At 42.3% G+C, this 21,007-nt stretch overlaps 3 protein-coding genes across 4 annotated transcripts in view; 1 reads left to right on the top strand and 2 right to left on the bottom strand.

The window, feature by feature from the left end:
* Positions 1 to 981: 981 nt before the first annotated feature.
* On the bottom strand, positions 982 to 5,192 carry mfsd6l (major facilitator superfamily domain containing 6-like). Its single transcript, XM_086080771.1, has 2 exons — positions 5,062 to 5,192; positions 982 to 3,512 (listed from the first exon to the last, which is right to left on the bottom strand). The coding sequence occupies exon 2, from the start codon at positions 3,469 to 3,471 to the stop codon at positions 1,846 to 1,848; it is 1,626 nt and encodes a 541-aa protein (XP_085936897.1). The 5' UTR covers positions 3,472 to 3,512; positions 5,062 to 5,192; the 3' UTR covers positions 982 to 1,845.
* Positions 5,193 to 5,708: 516 nt separating this feature from the next.
* Positions 5,709 to 16,619, bottom strand: LOC147184283 (phosphoinositide 3-kinase regulatory subunit 5-like). 2 transcript variants are annotated; one of them, XM_086079280.1, is made up of 17 exons: positions 16,398 to 16,619; positions 15,186 to 15,286; positions 15,048 to 15,116; positions 14,822 to 14,960; positions 13,527 to 13,596; positions 13,266 to 13,443; positions 13,027 to 13,195; positions 10,870 to 10,938; positions 10,005 to 10,768; positions 9,781 to 9,903; positions 9,322 to 9,453; positions 7,902 to 8,004; positions 7,740 to 7,816; positions 7,484 to 7,577; positions 7,317 to 7,399; positions 7,123 to 7,241; positions 5,709 to 6,025 (listed from the first exon to the last, which is right to left on the bottom strand). In XM_086079280.1, the coding sequence occupies exons 1-17, from the start codon at positions 16,495 to 16,497 to the stop codon at positions 5,887 to 5,889; spliced, it is 2,529 nt and encodes an 842-aa protein (XP_085935406.1). In that variant the 5' UTR covers positions 16,498 to 16,619; the 3' UTR covers positions 5,709 to 5,886. The 2 variants fall into 2 exon arrangements, with proteins under 2 accessions (XP_085935406.1, XP_085935413.1); XM_086079287.1 differs by having other exon boundaries at positions 7,902 to 7,995.
* Positions 16,620 to 18,740: 2,121 nt separating this feature from the next.
* ntn1b (netrin 1b) overlaps positions 18,741 to 21,007 on the top strand; it is a 52,942-nt gene continuing 50,675 nt past the window's right edge. Inside the window, exons 1-2 of the mRNA XM_086067469.1 lie at positions 18,741 to 18,960; positions 19,039 to 20,081. Of these exons, the coding sequence (XP_085923595.1) occupies positions 19,067 to 20,081 (1,015 nt within the window). The 5' untranslated portion in view covers positions 18,741 to 18,960; positions 19,039 to 19,066. The remainder of the gene's footprint in view (positions 18,961 to 19,038; positions 20,082 to 21,007) is intronic.

The following is a 21,007-nucleotide window of genomic DNA, read 5'->3' as shown; positions in this document are numbered from 1 at the left end:
ATGACTGGATCTACCTCTTTACCTTAACGCTGCTATTACAGAAACCATCAATATTATACACCAATCAATGGTGCCATGTCCATTATCTGCAGCAGTTCAGAATCAATATCTAATTAACAACACACCAACAAACCATTCAAGCAACATTTAAACAAAATACAGTGCTTCATACTTACCAGAGCTGATTATTAAATGTATCAAGGGCTAAAATCGGATTGGACCCATTAAAACAAAACATAAAAAACATAACTAGTAAGGGTGGGAATCTTCCACCCGTCCTGTCTGACGCGCTAATGCTAATTAGTGCTCTACTCGCAGCACTTTTATCACTCAAAATAATGGCTCCATGCTACAAAAAACAACTTTTATTGGAAAAACTTGATCATTACTTCCTTCTACTCGCTAATGTGGCTACAACTTAACAGTGGAATCACACTGTCTCCAAGTGGCCAAATCGGGTACAACTTGAACAACGCACACACGAACAAAGAGAAGACAGTATAAAATAATTGAGATCAAATCGATTTTGGGACATTTAAAATCGATTCTGAATCATACTAAATGAGAATCGTGATTCTTATGAGAATCGAGAAAGCCTGATCTTAATAATTGTGCACAAATAAGTGCCTTTTTGAACATGAATGACATTCAAAGCAGCCTGCTTACAGGTTGCAAGCCTGTAACATTTCAGTTTGAAAAAAAGAAAATGGTGAGACACCCGTTTTATCAGTCAACTGAGCTCGAACCACAATGGCATTTGCCCAATGGAGCTGGCGTTCTCATCAGAATTACCTGATTGAGATTTGCTGTAAACAACATATGGATGACTTGATTTTGCACATCAGGCACGTGGGAGCTCACCATATGTTCAGCAAGTTCGCCCTGCAACTGTAAGCTCTGGCGACCAACCACTGTATGTTGACATCCTTGGAGAGTGGTGTTCATTTATTCATAGCAACACAAGAGGCAAGGAGAAAAGACTTGGTTTTGAACAAAGCAATTTACTGTTCAACACAAATACTGTACAGACCTTTCAAAATAATACACGCCAATTAATGTCACCTCACTCCAACTTCACCAGCAGTTAAACAGACTATGTGCCAAGTGGGTGTGGCAGAACAGGACACCATAGTTGTTTAACCTCACTTTGTGTACACGTCTTGTGTTTGCATTTGAGTGAGTGGATTCACATATAAGCCTTCCTCGCCTTCCTGCTGGCGTGTTTGTTTAAAGATGAACGACTTCGCCTCCACTCCATAAAAATAACAAAACAAGCACAGAAAAAAGGAGAAATTCACTTATTTAAATTTTTTTACCTGCGCTCTGTTGTTTACTGAAAAACTCACCTGAATTGTTTTGTGCAATACAAGAATTATGTTGCCATGAGTTGAGGAGTTTCATTTAGACACAAATAGTGTCTTGCTCGAAGTTAACATACTCTGGCAGAATTTGTGAAATGTTGCCAATATAGAGGACAGAATAACATATTATATAACATCATATATTATTTTCTTTAATTCTGTTTTTTTTAAACAATTGTGCTATTCTTAAAATGCCTTCCTGTTTAATTTGAATGAAAAATTTATTTAGCCTGATCACTTCTTTTTCCTTTTAAGAAAGATGGCACACATCTTACAAACTATGTCATGTATGTAAACTTATGAGGACAACTATACATGCAATTAAAGGCCTCATTACTGGCATATTTTTACTGCTTCTTGTCTGTAAAAGAGAGTCAACGTGGTCTGGGCTGAAACGTTTTGTCCAAACTGGGTGACATTGTTCACTTTGTGTTTATGTTGAACTTTACACTTCGGTGCATTCATTTTCTTTGTTGTCACTAGATTAGCGGTTTAGCCTTCTTCCATCGTCGTCTTCCATGGCTTTATCCAGCCAGTCTCTCTCTTGCTCCGACTCCGAGTCACTAGCCTCACTGGCATCTGCCGCCAAAAGACGAGAATAGTTGATCCGGTACTGGCGGGGGGCGCTCCACTGGAGCAAAGGCAGACATATGCACCACAGCATCAGAGCCACAGCCACCCCTCTGAAGAGCCAAACCAGCCCACACCAGCGGACCACGTACCCTCCGGCAAAACTTCCCAGTGCACTCCCCAAGGGTAAAGACAAGACATTATAGAGTCTCTTTATGCTCCTCTCAGTTCCTGGCGCGGCCACATCGTCGCTCTGCACCTTTACGGCCCACCAGAAGGCTCCGCCGCTGAAACAGCTCACAAACTGAGCCGGCAGAGCAGCCCATGGTCCCCACAGGAAGGAGTAATACAAACACTGTAATCCAAGAGCGGCTGCCCCCAGCGCAAGGACCCTTCCTGGGCTCAGCAGTCTCGTCAGTCGGACGGCCGGCAGAGGGAAGACGGCTTGAGAGAGCGACGCCAGGCTGAGAGACACCCCCATGTGCAGCTCGCTGCTGCCGTGATCCTGCATCTGCCACAAGAGGAAGTTGTCCACGACCGAGCGGGTGACCCCCACCAGCAGGGCGGTGACGGCGCATAGCAGCGCGCGCTGGGAGCCGCGTACCAGCTGAACGGCCTTGAGCAGTCGGTTCGCCTTGCTTTGATGCTTGTTGCGGTAAAGAGGGAGGAAGGCCACGACCGGCAAGGCCAGCGCCGACACGGCGGAGTAGCAGAAGAAGTGCACGGCACTCCTGGAGGTGTGGCCGACGATTAAACAGTTTAAGTGGCTGACCAGCAGCCCCGCACCTCCGACGCCACATGCGGCTCCCAGCAGAGGCCACACCCCGGTGCTGCTGTAGCGGTCAGAAGCGTCGGCAGAATCCAGATAATCGTACAGGCCGTCGTCTGCTGTCCACTCGAGAGGGGCTGCCACCAGCTCCCATACAGACACTGTGATGAGTATTAAGAAGAACAGTTGGTGCTGAACGTCCATCCCCTTCAGGCTGGACAGAAAATCTTTATGTTCTTCTGCATCCCGTTTGAGTTGGGACTTCTTCTTTCTCACCAAGGCGAGTGTCGTTGTATGGAACTCCTTTAGTTTCGCTGTACTATTTGTTCTTATCACGGGACGCTGTGAAGTTCTGCCCGCTGCAACAGATGTTCTGTTAGCAGGAAAGGTGACCTGTGGGTGAGGCTCTACAGGGGACGGAGTGCTTCTAACATTTGACCCGTTGCAGGTGTTAATGTGCGTTTGAAGATCTACCGGCGGAAAAAGAAGCACGACTAGCGCGACCACGGCCGAACACACCACAGAGCCGTTTATCACCACTCGCCTTTTGTTGTACATCCTGGCGAGCAGGCTGGCCAGGGGCTGCCACAACAGTGATATAAGGTGCTTGGTGCCCATGATGATGCCCGTCATCTCAGGAGCGAGGCCCAGTTGTCTGAAGTACAGCGTGAGGAAGGGGAGCAGGCAGGATTTGGCGCAGGAGTGCAGGAAGTGAAAGGCTCTCGCCAGAACGAGGGTCTGTTTGACGTTGATCTGCTTGGTCTTCTTCATGGTTGATCTCTTGAGTGCTTAATTGGTCTCACATGGAGCAACTAAGGGACACAGAGTCAGGGAAATGTGTGAGGAAAATAAGCAGATGAAATAAAACCACAAATCCCCCAAAATGTCCCTTGAAAATAGTAAACGAGATTAAATTCATGCAAGCATATTTTTGTTCATAATACAATCAGTGCGGGCATTCGTGCGCAAGCCTGTAAACACACTATATCCCACAAAAAAAACCTAAATATTTTGACATTATTAGTGCATATCATTTTCAATAGTATTAGACTAAATATTACTATATGCCTCAATTAATTAGCATATTGTGGAAAAAACAATATTTATTTTCTATATTTCAGGAATTAAATTCAAAAGTGACATTAATATTTACATTCACTAGCGTGAAATGTTTCTTGATTAATTTTTGAATAATTACTAGTATAGCGTGCAGCTAATAAAAATCTAAATTTACCATCTCAACAAATTAAAATAAAGTAAAAAAAAAAAAAACAAGCCAAATAATTTTAGATATAGGAAGTAGGTATGACCCATCCTTCTAAAAAGTATTTTCTTATGTGTTCACATTTTGAATTTAAATACTGAAATGAAAGGACTTTTTTGTTTTATTGTGATGCATACATGAGTCTACGAGATACATTTCTACGGAAGCGTATTGCATTCACTTGAAAAAAAAAGGGGAGCTTTGTTTTTTTGAGTATTTTTTTTCTCTTTTATTGAATATTTTTCCCTATTTTTTTGAGTATTTTTTTTCTGTTTAAAAAAAATATTTCCCTCTGTTTATCAGAAATTTTTTTTTTTCTGTTTTTCTGATTTTTTTTTAAAGGGGTTTCCCTTAGAGATTGGAGAACAAACCACAATACAGTATATACACATTCATTCCTTTTTTGAAAGCCAGTAAGTAAACATGACCATCTTATTGCATATGGAGGTATGCGGGAAAGTGTCCGCTTCTGCTATTAGCGAGTCTGCAACGAGTCACTTTTTCAGCCTGTTTTTCGGAATATTTTTTTGACAGAAAAAAAAAATCAGTAAAACCAAAAAAAAAAAAACAAAGCTTGCAAAATTTGTCAGAAAAACAGTAGTTTTTTTTTCATCAAGTGAATGAATACGTTTCCGTACATTTCTACTCTAAATAAAGTTATTAAAAAAGTGAAACACTGCAAACAGATGACAGGTTCTAAAATATACCTAAAAGTTCAAAGTATGACGCACATGCAATCACAAATGTAAAGTTAAAATGAATACCTCTCCGGCAGTGACGAAAAACTGATCATTATCTTCATAATAAAGACAGTTTTGTTTTTGTTTTTACAAACGTGTACCTGATGAAGTGTCTGTTGAGTACGCGTACAATACACATAAAATTAGATTCTTAAAAATATATTAATTCAAATCAAATTTGAGCTTTAAAAACAAAATCTCTGATGCGAAAAGGTTCATTTAGTGCTGTCTAAAGCAATAAGGAACTTGTCATTCACCGCGCAACACCTGTCAGGCTAGACGCACCAGTTCTGATCGAGACTTGGAGCATGCGTCCACGTCACCACATTATAAAACAAAACATTAAAGATGTTGTACCTTATTTTGACCTCTTCCCCGCCAGACTTCTTAAATCGTTGCACTGCGCATTTTCCATCAAGAAGTGGAGCATTTCAACCACTCTTTGATACCTCCACCTGTTCCCAGTTTGTTCAGACACTTGTTCTGCAACATTTACAGTCGACCTGGATAATAGTTTGTAAGACTGCAGCGACCCCTTCAGGCACGGATGGCAAAGTAAAAATGTTCTTCAAGTATTTGAGTGAGAGCATTTAGTTGTTTGTGACAACAGGTGTCACCACCATGCATTAAAAATGTGCACTGAACTGTTTGAAAATGAGTTTAGTACATGTGAATATATGAATACAAAACCCAGGCATCCATTTTGTGAACCATATCCTGCCGTCTCCACTGAAGTCAAAGTGAAGCACTCCAACATCAGTGAATACACAATACCCAAGATGACTTAAATTCATTGAAAAATACTTTCATTGTGGGACAAACTGTGTAAATAATACATAATGCCATAAACATAAAAGCAAGCACAAAAAAACAATGAGCTTGACAGCTTTTTAAATGTAGGCCTATCACTTAAAAAATACTATTACATATACAGAGGATATATTTTGAGTGTATGTGTAGCTTTTTGGAATTAGGGGAGAAACAAGAAAGAAATTCATGACAACTCGGAATTCCACCTCCTTTTATTATATATTCTACTAATAGATTCCACACTCTTCAATGCGATATGTTTACACTGCCTAACAATATTGGCTTTATTGTTGTTATTGATTTTTGTTACTCCATCACTATCTCTTTTCTTTTGGTCACCATTGTTGTTGGTCCATTCCAGTTAAGGTGTTTTCAGGTATGCGAGGCAGAGAAAGAGATGAAGGGAAGGCAAAGCATGGAGCAGTAAGATGGGTTCAGAGGCTGGACTTGCCCTGGTGAAGGCTTCCAGTCGGAACTGCTTCCCGGTTTACAGCACAAAGACACTTCGAGCCTGAGGACACAAACATGTACAGAAGCCTCAAATGAGTAGAACACGGAGAGTCCTTGTCATTATGTAAATAATGATGAGAATAATAATAATAATAATAATAATAATAATAATAATAATAATAATAATAATAATAATAATAATAATAATAATAATAATAATAATAATAATAATAAACACCCATCCATTTCTTTTTTCTTTTTCTTTTTTCTTTTGGAGAGCTCAGTATTGTTCATTCGGTAATTTTACCGATTTGACAGGTCATCATCATTGCTCTCTTTTTTTAAATTCATTTTTAAATTAATTTTTATTTTGTATGTGGGTGAGTAAGTGTATGTGCATGTGCGTGTGTGCGTGCGTGTGAGTGTGTATTCATTAGTTCACCTAAAACCTATTAAAAAATCCCATACCGTTCACCTAAACCGAACACTTCCAGCCAGAGTCGCGAGGCCGTCAGGAGACCCGAGGAAGGACCAAAGAAAAGAAAGGAAAGTGAAATCCAGCACCGACCAGACACCACCCACCACCCACCGGGCCACCAACCAGAGTCCTTCACCAACCCCAGAAACATCTAAATTCCAACAAATCAGGGAGACCTCAAGAGACCAAAGGAGAGACTGAGGAAAGGAAGGAAGGACAGACGAAGCAGAGTGAGATCCACAGACACCAGCTTCCACCGATTCAACGACCAGAGGGAGAAGAAGATTGTGTCTGAGTTTCGGTAGATGCTGGTGTGGTGGATCTGGCATGCATGAAAATCTCCACCAAAGAGGGGAGCCGCCGACCCCTGCCAGGACAGAGCAAGCACAACACCTCAGGGCCTCCCAGGCCACGGCAGAGCCAAGGCACAACCACTGGGCCCCGCAGGGGCCACCGGCCGGAGAGCAAACCCAGGAGTAGGAGCGCCCCCCACCCCAACACGGCCCGCGCCCCCAACCCAACGCAGCAGGATGGGGCACTGCAGGCCCGCCAGGCATCCCACCGGTCCACAGGACCCGCTACCCCCACGACCCCCCCGCCCGCCATCCACCCCAACCCAGCCCCAGCCCCCCCCCAGGCCCCCAAACCCCCAGACACCCCCAGCACCACCCCTGTAGTACCTGGTGATACTTTGCAAGAACTTCCTCTCGTCTTGATCCAGACACACAGCAAAGGTTGTCCCCGCTTTCCCACTGCTGACCTCAACTCTATTGACGTTCACCTCTGATTTCGAGGAATGCTACCAGAGGGATATAAAGAGTATTGGTAAGACAACGAGATGTGTTATTTTCAATGTATATGATAAAACATTCACCTGGCTGTTGCTCTTTTTAGACTTGGGACAGTGTTTCTTTGTGAGTTCTGTCACTGACAGCCACAAGCTCTCACTTCTAGACTCTTGATAGACAGGATTCAAATATGTTACAAAATTGTTTTTATTTAATTTTTTATGAATAGATTAAATAGAGTGATGCGGCACACCTAAATGTCCAGCTTTCCTCGAGACTTTGTGAATATTTACGGATGTGCAAAGCATTTCTGCTTGGGTCCATTGGCTCCTTCCACTGCAGGCCACCTGCAAGCATGGATGAAGTGAGCTGGTTGATAAATATAGCTGCTCAATGTTTAAATCATTCATCATAATTCAAAACAGTTCCCAGGTATGTTACTAACACGCCTGGACTGCGATTTTCTCAAAGTAGGCCAAAGTATTGTCCATGTTGCTTCATTTTAGCACCTTATTATAGGCAACACGTAGTGTTAAGGGGGCAGCCTCGCTCTCTTCATAAATTCCAAACCTTTTGCCGGCAGCACCTGTAAGGACAATGACATGCACTTTGTCTAATGTGCTCTGTTTGGCGAGTGTATGTCTGCTTCTGGACGTCAGAGTGTGACTCACCCATGGTCTTGACTGCTCTGGTTGCAGCCGTGTGTCCAAGTTCTACAGAATGAATAAATACTTCACTTCTCTTCTCTCCGCCAGCCAGGGTCAGCTGTGAAGACTAAATTAAATTAGGCAGGTACACACTTTCCAAACAGAGTCATCCTTGAGTGAATCAATTAGATTTCAGCATTTCACCAAAACATTTTATGTGCTTCCAATATTGTGAGGAAGATCGTTTTGTTTTTCAAGTCCATAAATGCATGCTTGGATGAGCTTGGTTTGGGAGAACTTTTGACATAAACCAGAACAGCCATTCTCACAAATGGGCTCTCTCTAGTGGTACATGAGGAATGAGTGAGTTAAAAATAAAATAAAACACAAAATACAATTACATATATTAGAAAAAGAAAATGAAGGGAGAGGCGGCACGGTGGCTGACTGGTTAGCACGACCGCCTCCCAGTGCAAAGGTTGTGAGATCAAGTCCGGGCTTCGGCCTTCCTGGGTGGAGTTTGCATGTTCTCCCCGTGCTTGCGTGGGTTTTCTCCGGGCACTCCAGTTTCCTCCCACGTTCCAAAAACATGCATGGCAGGTGAATTGGATACTCCAAATTGTCCATAGGTGTGATTGTGAGTATGGTTGTTCGTCTCTGTGTGCCCTGCGATTGGCTGGCAACCAGTTCAGGGTATACCCCGCCTACTGCCTGAAGCCAGCTGGGATAGGCTCCAGCAACCCCGCGACCCTTGTGAGGACAAGCAGTACAGAAAATGGATGGATGGAAAATGAAGGGAGATGGTGTAAAAAGTCTGAGAAGCACTAAGCTAGCAGCAAAAGCATAAAAAGAAGGTCTTCTGGGTCATGACAAAGCAAGCTGAAGGGTAACAGACAGTCGTATTTTGTTTTCCAACGTGTGTTAAATAAAGACACACTAGAAAATCTGATATAGGCGCATTTTATGTTTTCCAATAAAAAAAAAACGGGATATTGCTCATCTCTGTTCAACGGAGACAGACACACTGCCTCCTAGTGGACGAAGGAGGGATGGCCTTTTTAACACATGAATGGAACTGTGTGTGAATCTTGAAACTACATCACGTTTGTCCTAAAAATAAATGTGCTCTAAACACATTCAACCAACCAACCATTCACACACACGTTGACACCTATGGACAAATTAAAAGTCTTCAATAAATCTGACATGCATGTTTTGTTTTGTTTCGTCTGTGGACGGAGTTAGAGTACCTCCAATCAAGCACAGGGAACACATGCAAACTACACAAAGAAATGTTAGAGCCAAGATTCAAATCTAAAACATTTAACTGGGACGTAGTCGTAGACTTGACAACCTCAGCGCAACCCAATGCCCATGCATATTCCAACACTTTTTCTAATAACATGTACTGGGATGTCCTGCATGTGTGTCATTTTCTACTAACCTCAACCCGGTACAGCTGCACCAGGACAGGTTGGTTTGCATGTCTACAGAAGTAAAGAACCAAGTCAGCCATCAAGGGAAGATGAACCTTTCTGCCATTGTTCTCGGAGACGCTTTCTTCCTTCCATGCAGGCTGCACCACAGACAACACAGAAGTTGACATTCGGTTTTAGATACTGTATTTCTGGACATGTATTCCACTACTATTTTTTTCATCCTCAAAACAGGTGCTTGTAGGCGTATTTAATTACCTTTATATTTTAATAACGACCCAAAAGAATTAAGGAGTGAAAGAGATGAAAAATGTCTGCTGACAAGAATACAAATGATTGTAGGATGTTTTTCTATCAATATGTACAAATTGGTGCCGATCCATTTTAAGCTTCCCTTTGGGGCCATGTTGGTTATCATAATGTGACTGAATGAAGCAGACTAGTGGTGACGGTTTCAGAGTGATTACCTGGCAAAGGACATCTGAGGAGAGACTGAGCAGACTGTGGACACTTCGGTCATACCAGGGGTCCATCATTCCCAACATCTGGGCTAAATCTGTGGTGCTATCATCTGGGGAAATGCCATTCGGCTGCCAACAAGATGCGAGGGGGATTAGTAACAGCTGAAAACGTACCAAATGCACGTCCCGCCAATGGTAAGGAGGAAGAAGTTGTGAACAGGTGATCTCACCACAGAAGCAGCTTTAGTTGAACGTCCGGTCTCACCCGACGAGTGTGTTCCTCTCAAATTTCCCGCAAATGTCCTTTTTGAGGGCACAAAGTAAAACTGCAACTTGCACATCTTGGTGAGTCGCGGACATTTGGCCTCTTTCTGCTGCAGGTCGCTGTAAGCCCTCGCCAGCCGTCCGGCCTCTCTGTCCCGACCGAACACCAGTACTCGCACCAGAGTTGCCGCCTGTGGCGCGTCGTTTTCGCTGCTGCTCAGGATGGGCCTTCTGCGGATGCAAAGATGCTTCTGGGGCGAGAGAGGATCTTCAGCGCGGCGAGAAAGGGACCCAGTAAATGGATGCAGGAGTTGATCTTGGTTCGGTAGAGATTGTTTGAATTGTGCCCCAAGATTGCGTGGGTTCTTGAAAAACACAGAGAAGTGCTCCAGGCCCAAGAGGCTTTTGGATTTCTTCTTGGGCTTCTTTCTATACGTTGACTGACTCTTTTGTCTCTCAGCTGCGTCCTCATGTGCCTCAAATTCACCAAAGTCACTTTTCACAAATGATGAGCCACATGTTGTGGACGCTGAGCAGCTTGAGGAGGGAGAGTGACCGGACGGCAAGGAGGATGCCGTGGAGATAGGATGTTTCTCCAAGACCTGATCCGCTTTGCTTCTCTGCATGACTTCTTCCTTCTGGATGTCAGTACTGTCGTCCTCATCTTTTTTCACACATGCCAGAGGGGAATCCAGGTAGCATTCTCTCATGAGAATATTATTGAGAAAGTCTGGAATATGGAGAAAGCATTTGCAGCAGTTAACAACTCGGATTTGAGACATCTGGTAAGTTAACATGCTTGTGTGGAGGTGTTCAAAAGGTGTTAGTCACCGAAGTTGTCGTTTTGCCAGTAGATGGTGTGACATTTGGGAAAGGGCAGCATGAAAGTCTCAGCAAGCCCTAATGGGACGGAAAAGATGCTGAGATTGAGAAGCGGTGAGGTTTGACGTCAGTCTAAATACACATTTGCTGATAGTTACTACTATTGCTGTTTATTTAATTTGGAAGCACTTGGACTATACAGTATTGCACTGATTACAATCCATCCATCCGTCATCATCATCATCATCATAATCATCATCCATCCATTAATTGATCCAACCAACCATCCATCCATCCATCCATCCATCCATCATCCATCCATCTATTAATTGATCCATCCATCTATCTATCCATCATCCATGTATTAATTGATCCAACCATCCATCCATCCATCCATCCATCCATCCATTACTAGATCCAACCATCCATCCATCCATCTAAACATCCAACCATCCATCCCTCCATCCATCCACCCATTAATAGATCCATCCCTCCCTCCATTAATCGATCCATCCCTCGATCCATCTATCCATCCACCCATCCAACCATCAAACAATCCATCATCATCATCAATCTATGAATTGATCCATCCATCCATCATCCATCCATCCATCCATCCATCCATCCATTAATTAATCCAACCAACCATCCATCCATCATCATCCATCTATTAATTGATCCATCCATCTATCCATCCATCCATTATTTGATCCAACCAACCATCCATCCATCCATCATCCATCCATCTATTAATTGATCCATCCATCTATCTATCCATCATCCATGTATTAATTGATCCAACCAACCATCCATCCATCTAACCATCCAACCATCCATCCATCCATCTAATAATTGATCCATCCATCTATCCATCCATCCATCCATTACTAGATCCAACCATCCATCCATCTAAACATCCAACCATCCATCCCTCCATCCATCCACCCATTAATAGATCCATCCATCCCTCCATTAATCGATCCATCCCTCGATCCATCTATCCATCCACCCATCCAACCATCAAACAATCCATCATCATCATCATCATCATCATCATCAATCTATGAATTGATCCATCCATCCATCATCCATCCATCCATTAATTAATCCAATCAACCATCCATCCATCATCATCCATCTATTAATTGATCTATCCATCTATCCATCCATCCATTAATAGATCCAACCATCCATTCATCCATTAATAAATCCATCCATCCATTAATAAATCCATCCATCCATCTTCCTCATTCACTAACAGTACTTTAGTGATCAATAGACCAGACCTGTTGTGCACATAGCTGTATAAAACCATTGCTGTCATTCTTTTTTTTTCTTTTTTTTTTCCGGAGAGCTCAGTTTATTCTGTAATTTTACCGATTTGACATGTCATCATCATTGCTCTCTTTTTTTAAAAATAATTTATATATATTTTTTTATACATTTTTATTTTGTATGTGGGTGTGTATGTGCATGTGCGAGTGTGCGTGCGTGTGAGTGTGTATGTATTAGTTCACCTAAAACCTATTAAAAAATCCCATACCGTTCACCTAAACCGAACACTTCCAGCCAGAGTCATGAGGCCGTCAGGAGACCCGAGGAAGGACCAAAGAAAAGAAAGGAAAGTGAAATCCAGCACCGACCAGACACCACCCACCACCCTCCGGGCCCCCAACCAGAGTCCTTCACCAACCCCAGAAACATCTAAATTCCAACAAATCAGGGAGACCTCAAGAGACCAAAGGAGAGACTGAGGAAAGGAAGGAAGGACAGACGAAGCAGAGTGAGATCCACAGACACCAGCCTCCACCGATTCAACGACCAGAAGAAGAATCAGATTGTATCTGAGTTTCGATAGATGCTGGTGTGGTGGCGTGCATGAAAATCTCCACCAAAGAGGGGAGCCGTCGACCTCCGCCAAGGCAGAGCAAGCGCAACACCTCAGGGCCTCGCAGGCCACGGCAGCGCCAAGGGACAACCCCCGGGCCCCACAGGGGCCACCGGCCGGAGAGCGAACCCAGGAGCAGGAGCGCTCCCCACCCCCACACGGCCCGCGCCCCCAACCCAACGCAGCAGGACGGGGCACTGCAGGCCCGCCAGGCACCCCACTGGTCCACACTGGTAATTAATAAACAAAGTGTCATTCTGTTTCTATATAATACTTACCAGTATCCAAGTGATCACCCCCAGTCGTGGGAATAAGGCTTTGTCTGAGCTGATCCAGAGTCTGGAGCAGATTCTCTCTGGCAGTGCTGAGATCTGCTGTGGAGGCTGCCGCCTCCATGCAGCAAGTTACAGTCTCCAGTAGCTGCTCCAGCTCACCAGGCTGTTTTGTCTGGAGCAAAGTTGAGGAATAAATACCCTGCAACTCAGATATGTAACGATAAATAGAAGCTTCTTGCTACCTGCAAGGCATCACGGAGTCCCTGCAGGTGGATTTTGGTGCCCAGAGCTGCCTGGAAGCCGTGCAAAATGAGGGTGATAGTGATGTCTCGTTTGGACAGCTGATTTGCACTCAGTTGCTTGGAGACAGACTGGACCTCAGGGGGAATATCTTCATCTGGACTCACTAAAAGCACGATCCTGGTAAACACATACACAAAGAGATCAACTGCATCTCTTAAATCGACTGCACATTCGTTCTTCATGTGTCAGGTTGAGCTTACATAGTTTTAGAGTGCTGCTTTTCGTTGGAAATGCAATGCTCCGCCTTCACCAGTCTTTGAAATGATATGCCTAAAAATCAAAGGTTGATTCATTGTTTCTCTGCAAATACATCATGATCATCTTTACAGTGAACATTTCTTCATTTCCGACCAAGGACAGCAAAATATTACTGATTATTATATGTCTCTGAAAGACTAACCTGATTGATTATCCTGTATTGTAGGTATGTTAAGAGTGATTGATCTTTCTCTTTCGTCATCTGCTACGTCAGAAAACCGGGCTGACAGTTGTAGTAGTAGTAGTAATAGTAATAGTAATAGTAATAGTAATAGTAGTAGATTTTACTTATGCTATACTATTACTACTCAACTGGGACAGAATGGAACCAAAATTCAACCCGAGATTTTGGGGGACATGGGGGTTGCAGACGACATGAGCCAAATCCTATTCATTCGTCGATAGGGCAAGGGAGTGCGGCCGGTGACATGCAGCGATTACTATTCATCAATTGGGGAGTGAAAAGGGACCGGCCTTTTGGGAAACTGCGGAAATTCCCAATGGCTACTCCACTCCGCTACTTAAAACTCAAAATATATATATTTTTTTCTAGTAGTAGTGTGCTCTTGCTACTACTGCTACTACTTTCTTCTGACTTTTCCCCTTTTCAGTCTGAATGACATGGTACTTTGTTGCCTCACACAGGTTAGTTTTGGTACTACAGTAGACTCTTAGGTCATTTGTACGTAAATTGGGACGCACCATGCTCTTACTACTACCCTATGCAAAATATTTGCATTAAAAACACTTCTAAGCCACAAATTTAATCCATTCATGGTTTGTGTGGCTTTTGCGCGCCTTTAACAGGTATACATGGAGAGGGTCATATGTGTCACTTACTGTGCAGCCAAGCAAAACGCGTCTCGTTGCGCCAGTGGTATTTGCACATATTTAAATGAGGTATTATGCATATATTTGGGCAGAAATTGCCCACCCCGAAGCAAATCTCAAGATTTATTGATAAACACCGTCTAATTCACTACCACCAGCACTAATTGCCACATGCCGTTTGAGTGATGCAAAAACAACGTCCACTGGAAGCTGGTGTAAACTTGCATCATCATGCTTAGGGTACCATTCACCATGGGGGAGAGGGTCATTTTGCAACGTAGGCCAACACGACATGACGTACCCCATGCCGATTTGTTCCGTGTCGTGTGATGGCTCTCTCATGTTCAAAAAATTGGCACTCAATGGACCAAAAGATGTTGAATATTTTGCATGTCCTAGGCTGTACCTGGTGCTCTGAGCTCATTATAGATTATATTCAGCAGGTGTTGCGAGGCGGTGCAATAAGGATCTGGCCAGGACAGGAAATGGTGGAAGAGCAGGTAAGCTTCCAACAGCACATCACAATCTGGGTGGAGATAAGGAGCCTGTGGGACAAGAAAATGTGCAACACACATGATAATATGCGACTGTGTGTTAACTACATAGAGAAGGTTTGTATCGGAGCCACTCACTTTTATGAGTGTTGAGGAAAACAGGAGCGTAAGAGGCACCACTAGTTCGTACTGACATTGCACAAGCACCTATAAACGACAGAAAGTTAAAAACGCCGTCAGAATGTATTGCTACTTGAATTGTACTTAAATTTTCACCTCCTTTGTTTTCTTGAGAATTGTCTGCAGAAGGAAGGGGAAGTTGTGGGGATCTCTCATCACCAGTTCCTCCAAACACCAGCGGTTCATGCACAGCCCGGCTGATCAGACAGACAACAACACGCAGGGAATTTATTTCTCCTTTTGTGTTTCACTATGATGACACAGTAAACATGTGCCAGTTTTTATGTACCATCCATGTTTATTTGTTTCCTATTTACACTGTTAAAAAACCCTGTAGTATAACTGAATTTTACTTTTTTACTGTTTTTTTTTGTATTAAAAAAATATCATTTAATTTACAAAAAATAAACTCTTATTTTACATGTCAAATGTAAAATAACATGAAATCACTATAACTGTAAAAATGCACAATATTTCTGTTTAAAAAACAAACCCAACTCAATTAGAAATATATAGATTGATTGTTAAAATACATTCAAAAATGCATCGTAATTTCACAAATATTTGTCTGTTATTTAATGGAATAAAATCTCAAATTTAACTTTAAAACCCAAATTTTTAAAAACCCATTTATATTTACTGAGAAATTAATAGTAAAAATGTGTAATTTGACCATAATTTCTTTATGAATTGACAATTTTTTTTTAAAGTGAAAATAACTAGGTGAATGATTAGTCAAAATGTAAAGTAGTTTTAGTGCCTCGTATGGTGAAAAAATGCTTCATAAATGAATTACCCTAACAGTAAACTGTTGCAATTTTAAACAGAGTATCTATAGTTTTTCAACAGTTTATGGCCATGTTTTGAAAGATTAATCAAATTTTTTGTGGTCATATACTGTTAACCTACATACAAAATAAGAATTAAAATTACAGTTAAAAACTGTACTTTAATTATGATTTTTTTTTTACGAGAAAGTAATTTTCTGTTTTTTCATAGTATCTTTCTGGCGCCCCAACTGCAGGAAAATTAACGTTTTTTTTTTTTAATTAATAGTAGTTGTTATTTTTGTTTTTGTTTTTTACAGTGTCGCTTGTGCAACAGGATTAAACAAACACCTGTTGATGAAAATACGATGGGTGGCCAGTAAATACTTTACTTGAGCTTTTGAATATTGCCCCTACACATAGAAAAGCTCAAAATTGTAAGCGGCTCTTTGTCAGTGACCTGCAACTGGCTGGCAACCAGCACCGGGTCAGCTGAGATAGGCTTGAGCTCACTTGTCCATGTTTTGCTGTTGGTTCCTACCGTTCCAGAGTTGCTTGTCAGGAGTGTTGAACTCAAGGTCACAGAGGCAGCGTTCAAGAACATGCTGAAGACGATCCTCCGTGCACGAGTTTTGCTCCATCGTCTACAGTTGCATTCAAAGCAGTCACAAATAAGAAGAAAAAAAATGTATAAACAAAAGTCTCAATATTATCTTGTTATGAAAGCTAACATTTTCCATTCACTACTGTTTTCGGAGCCCATCATAATAAAAGTCTCACACAAATGTCCAATGCAGCCTCCCACTTCCTACTCAGATATTGACTCACAAGTGGGCTGGCTATGAACACCAGCCACAACTTCTTCATTTTCATTCAACATTTAACAGCCAACAATCACCTTTATCTGTCAAATGTGCAACGGAAATGACTCTTCAAGTACGACTTCCTACTTGGCACCTGTTTGTCTGATAACACACGCACGCACACACACATTAGTATTAGTCATGGAAAGGATGATTCAAATAATAAAACCAGTCAAATCTAATGTGCCCAATTTTCCATTTGCTTCTCTGGAATAAGCACGTTAGATATATTACAGTGAAGCGCTACAGCTACAATGAATGGAACTGGAAATGGAATTGCTATGAGACTCACACGGATGTTACATTATTGTCTCAGAATGCCAGCTGTGTTAGAGGTGTCACTTGACTCGTGATGAATGGCTTACCAAACAAAGACAAGGGGGTCTGCAAAGTAAATGGCAACAAACTTGGCCTGACCTGTGCCCATCAAAACAGGAAAAAGCCCGCTGCGAGGCAGCAACGTGTCTTAGCTATATTGTGGAAGGATGTACTGTATTGTGCTAATATTCCAAATCCTTTCTTTCAGACATCAACTCAGGACAGCAGAATTACTTCACCACCATTGTCATGTTCCAAACACTTGGATCTACTCAAACTAGAATGACACTCAACGGAGCACAAAACTACAAAGGAGACAATTTTACTTGTGAATACAGTATTTCTGGTCAAGTTTGTTTCTCCACCAGTCACCTTCTGATCTCCACTTGAGTCATGTCAAGCAGTTTTTCATTGTGTGATTGCAAGTACATCCCCTGCTTTTGTTTGCTAACTACTGTTTATTAACTACACTTTGAGATGATCCGATGGAGGGAAACGATATACAAACCGCATCCTCCTGTGTTAGTTTCTAGTCTCTTCTATAAAAAGAAATAAAGAAATAGAAGGTTTGTTTTCATTTGATGGGTGGCCTAATCTGACAACAAAATCAACAACTATATCTTAACATATCCTTGTTTCAGTTTCTCATTTTCAGTGCATGTAGTGCGTTATAACAGACCGCAATGATTGAATAAATAATATACACATATTTGAGATATTTTGAACTTTGAGATGTTTTGTACATAAAAAATAAATCAACTTGGAATTATTTTGGCTCTGTTTTCTAATTAGGGATGTTCGTTAACACTTTTTTTCCAGACAGATACAAAGTACCGATACTATTACTTTTGATACATAACATTTCCCCCAAGAAACAATGACGGATCATTTCAAAGAAAAATCTACTGTATATAAATCAATTGAACATTTTGCTTAAAATTACATGAAATTAATGGCAATTTTCTATTTTTCTAATTTCTAGTTCCTGAACGTAGAACAACCACAAGAGGGTGGCCCATACTGTTGTAAGTACAGATACATTAACTCATTCACTGCCATTGACGGCTATAGAAGTCAAAAATTCATTTGAACTATTTCTATTAGTTTCACATTTTTACAAGCACGTCTTTGTTCTTCTATCTATGCCCGCAATGAATAATACTGCGAGGCAGAACAATAAAATGCACTTCCATTAGATGGTAGTAGGTTCAATAGAACACGCTATGGCTTTGGATTTGCGAGTATGTATTAGTCATGTGTTCAATCAAACACATCCAGAATGTGAGTAAAACCAGATCATATCAATCATTATTTCAATAATTTTTTTTGTTTGTGTTTGTATTTGTATTTGTTTGTGTTCTATTTCTTAAGTAAAATGGGTGTGTGCCTGGGCTTAATAAAGGTTGGGAAACACACTGTACATAATACATATGCAATGGACTAGGCCGAGTTTCTATTAGTGAGCACAGACGTAATAAAGTTGCTATAGTGTGCACATCTCTTGGTTATTTTCTTGAAAGAAACAAAAACTGTAGATTAAACAGTACGTTTCTTTAAAAAAAAGAAATCAGTATTGAGTCTTCTCTTGACCACAAGATGACGCTGTTCCCCATCAATGACTCACCGAGGTGGATGCCTCTCCTCTTTCGAGCAGTGAGAGGACCCCCTTTTTCTGCAGCCCACCACAGATGGAATGGGGCAGACAGAGCCGAGGGTGGCCAGAGGTGTGACTGAGTGTGGACACACGCAGGCAGAGACACTCACAGCCAGGCGGCCCGACACATCACCTCGTTCCATCAGAGGAAAACACAATCCAAGTTTTTTATGTGCATAAACTAAAAAGTTTATGACTCTAGGTATTTTTGCAGCACGCAGACCAGCTGAGTAGTTTTTTTTTTAAAATTTGTTTTATTTATTTTCCTGGTAAGAATATGTCACACTCGTGAATCTACTCAAATGTGTCTTATTTGCAACTGTATTGATTTTCTTCTCTCATGCCAGGAGAAATCCCCGCGGCGCACGGACTACCATGCAAACGATTTTGGAGGTTTGGCTGACCTTCGTGACACTCTACGCCCTGGCCGAGAGGGTCTTTGGGGGCTACGGGCTGAGCATGTTTGCTGCCCAGTCCTCCCCTCCAGATCCGTGCTACGACGAGAACGGGAACCCCCGAAGGTGCATCCCCGACTTCGTCAACTCAGCCTTCGGAAAGGACGTGCGAGTGTCCAGCACGTGTGGCTCCCCCGCGGCCAGGTACTGCGTGGTGTCAGAGACGGGAGACGACAGGACGCGGGACTGCCACACCTGCGACGCGGGGGACCCGAAGAAGTGTCACCCGGCCGCATATTTGACTGACCTGAACAACCCGCACAACCTCACCTGCTGGCAGTCGGAGAACTACGCGCAATATCCCCAAAACGTCACCCTCACCTTGTCCCTGAGCAAGAAGTTCGAGGTCACCTACGTGAGCTTGCAGTTTTGCTCACCCAGACCAGAATCCATGGCCATCTACAAGTCCATGGACTACGGCAAATCCTGGGTGCCGTTCCAATACTACTCAACCCAGTGCAAGAAGATGTATAACCGGCAGAACAAGGCGGTGATCACCAAGCAGAACGAGCAGGAGGCCATCTGCACGGACTCCCACACGGACATGCACCCGCTGACTGGGGGCCTCATCGCCTTCAGCACCCTGGACGGAAGACCGTCGGCGCACGACTTTGACAACTCGCCGGTGCTCCAGGACTGGGTGACGGCCACCGACATTAAAGTGATCTTCAGCCGGCTGCACACCTTCGGGGACGAGAACGAGGACGACTCGGAGTTAGCCCGAGACTCGTACTACTACGCCGTGTCGGACCTACAGGTGGGCGGACGGTGCAAGTGCAACGGCCACGCGTCCAAGTGCGTCAAGGACAGAGAAGGTCAACTGGTGTGCGAGTGCAAGCACAACACAGCGGGACCCGAGTGCGACAGGTGCAAACCTTTTCACTATGACCGACCCTGGCAGCGCGCCACGGCGAGGGAGGCCAACGAGTGTGTCGGTAAGCCAAAATCATTTTTTTTCTTACGACAATATTTGGGATCAAAACTATTGTGTAATTATGGTAAAAATCTGCTTTTACGCACGGGAAATACGCACCAACGCATTGAAATAAACGAATTCAGTTTCTTCAAAAAGAAAACAAAAGCCGTGTTTGATGCTCACATTTCCAATTACAAAAACGATCCACCATGGTTTAAAAAAAAAATATTATTTAAGAAAATTACGTCACGTTTTAAGACCCTTGACACATATGTTATAAGTAAATTATTTTATAGAGACTGAAGCCTATATAAGAGCATGTCCACCTAACACTTCTGAGGCTGCAGGGGTTCGAATATCACCTCTGGCCATGCTGTGAGGAATTTGCATATCCTCCCTGTGTTTACTGTTTGTGTGGGCCAATAATAATAATAATAATAATAATAATAATGATGATGATGATGATGATGGTGATGATGATGGTGGTGATGATAATACACGATTCTGGGGCGTTTTGGCTTCTTATCACATCCCTAAAATATGCATGTCCAGTACACTTTTAAAACTGATGGGTCAAAACAACCCAATTTTGGTAAAATAAATAAATAAATAAAATGGACTGAACGTTAACTTGGATTAATTTGACCCAACAATTTTTTTGTACGTTTATTATTAGTTTTTTTTATTTAGTTTTAAGGGTGTAAAATGAAGACCCTTAATTGATCATATGTGTGAATATCAGTTTAACTGATGTTTTTTTTTTACATGTGATCTGTGATTGGCTGGCGACCAGTCAAGGGTGTGCCCGCCTTTCACTCAGCTCACAAACAATGGTGAATAATTAAGATCAACTCTCTACAAAATTGATGGATATTGCCATTTAAAAATAAGTAGCCACAAAAACACAATTTATTTAGACCAATGTAGACTTAAGGTGGTTAATTA

The sequence above is a fragment of the Leptonotus elevatus genome, chromosome 1 (genome assembly GCF_054856555.1).
Source record: "Leptonotus elevatus isolate MCC_2025b chromosome 1, RoL_Lele_1.0, whole genome shotgun sequence".
NCBI classification, from domain to species: Eukaryota; Metazoa; Chordata; class Actinopteri; order Syngnathiformes; family Syngnathidae; genus Leptonotus; species Leptonotus elevatus.
The sequence above is the reverse complement of the archived record's forward strand: the minus strand, read 5'-3'. Positions and strand labels throughout refer to the sequence as shown.

Bases quoted from the DNA above. Each gene is read 5' to 3' on its own strand.
- mfsd6l (XM_086080771.1), bottom strand. From the start codon at position 3,471: ATGAAGAAGACCAAGCAGATCAACGTCAAACAGACCCTCGTTCTGGCG.
- LOC147184283 (XM_086079280.1), bottom strand. From the start codon at position 16,497: ATGGAGCAAAACTCGTGCACGGAGGATCGTCTTCAGCATGTTCTTGAA. The intron at 15,287-16,397 runs GTAGGAACCAAC...CTGTCTGATCAG, and splicing joins TGACAAGCAACTCTGGAACG to CCGGGCTGTGCATGAACCGC. The intron at 15,117-15,185 runs GTGAAAATTTAA...TGTCGTTTATAG, and splicing joins TTCTCAAGAAAACAAAGGAG to GTGCTTGTGCAATGTCAGTA.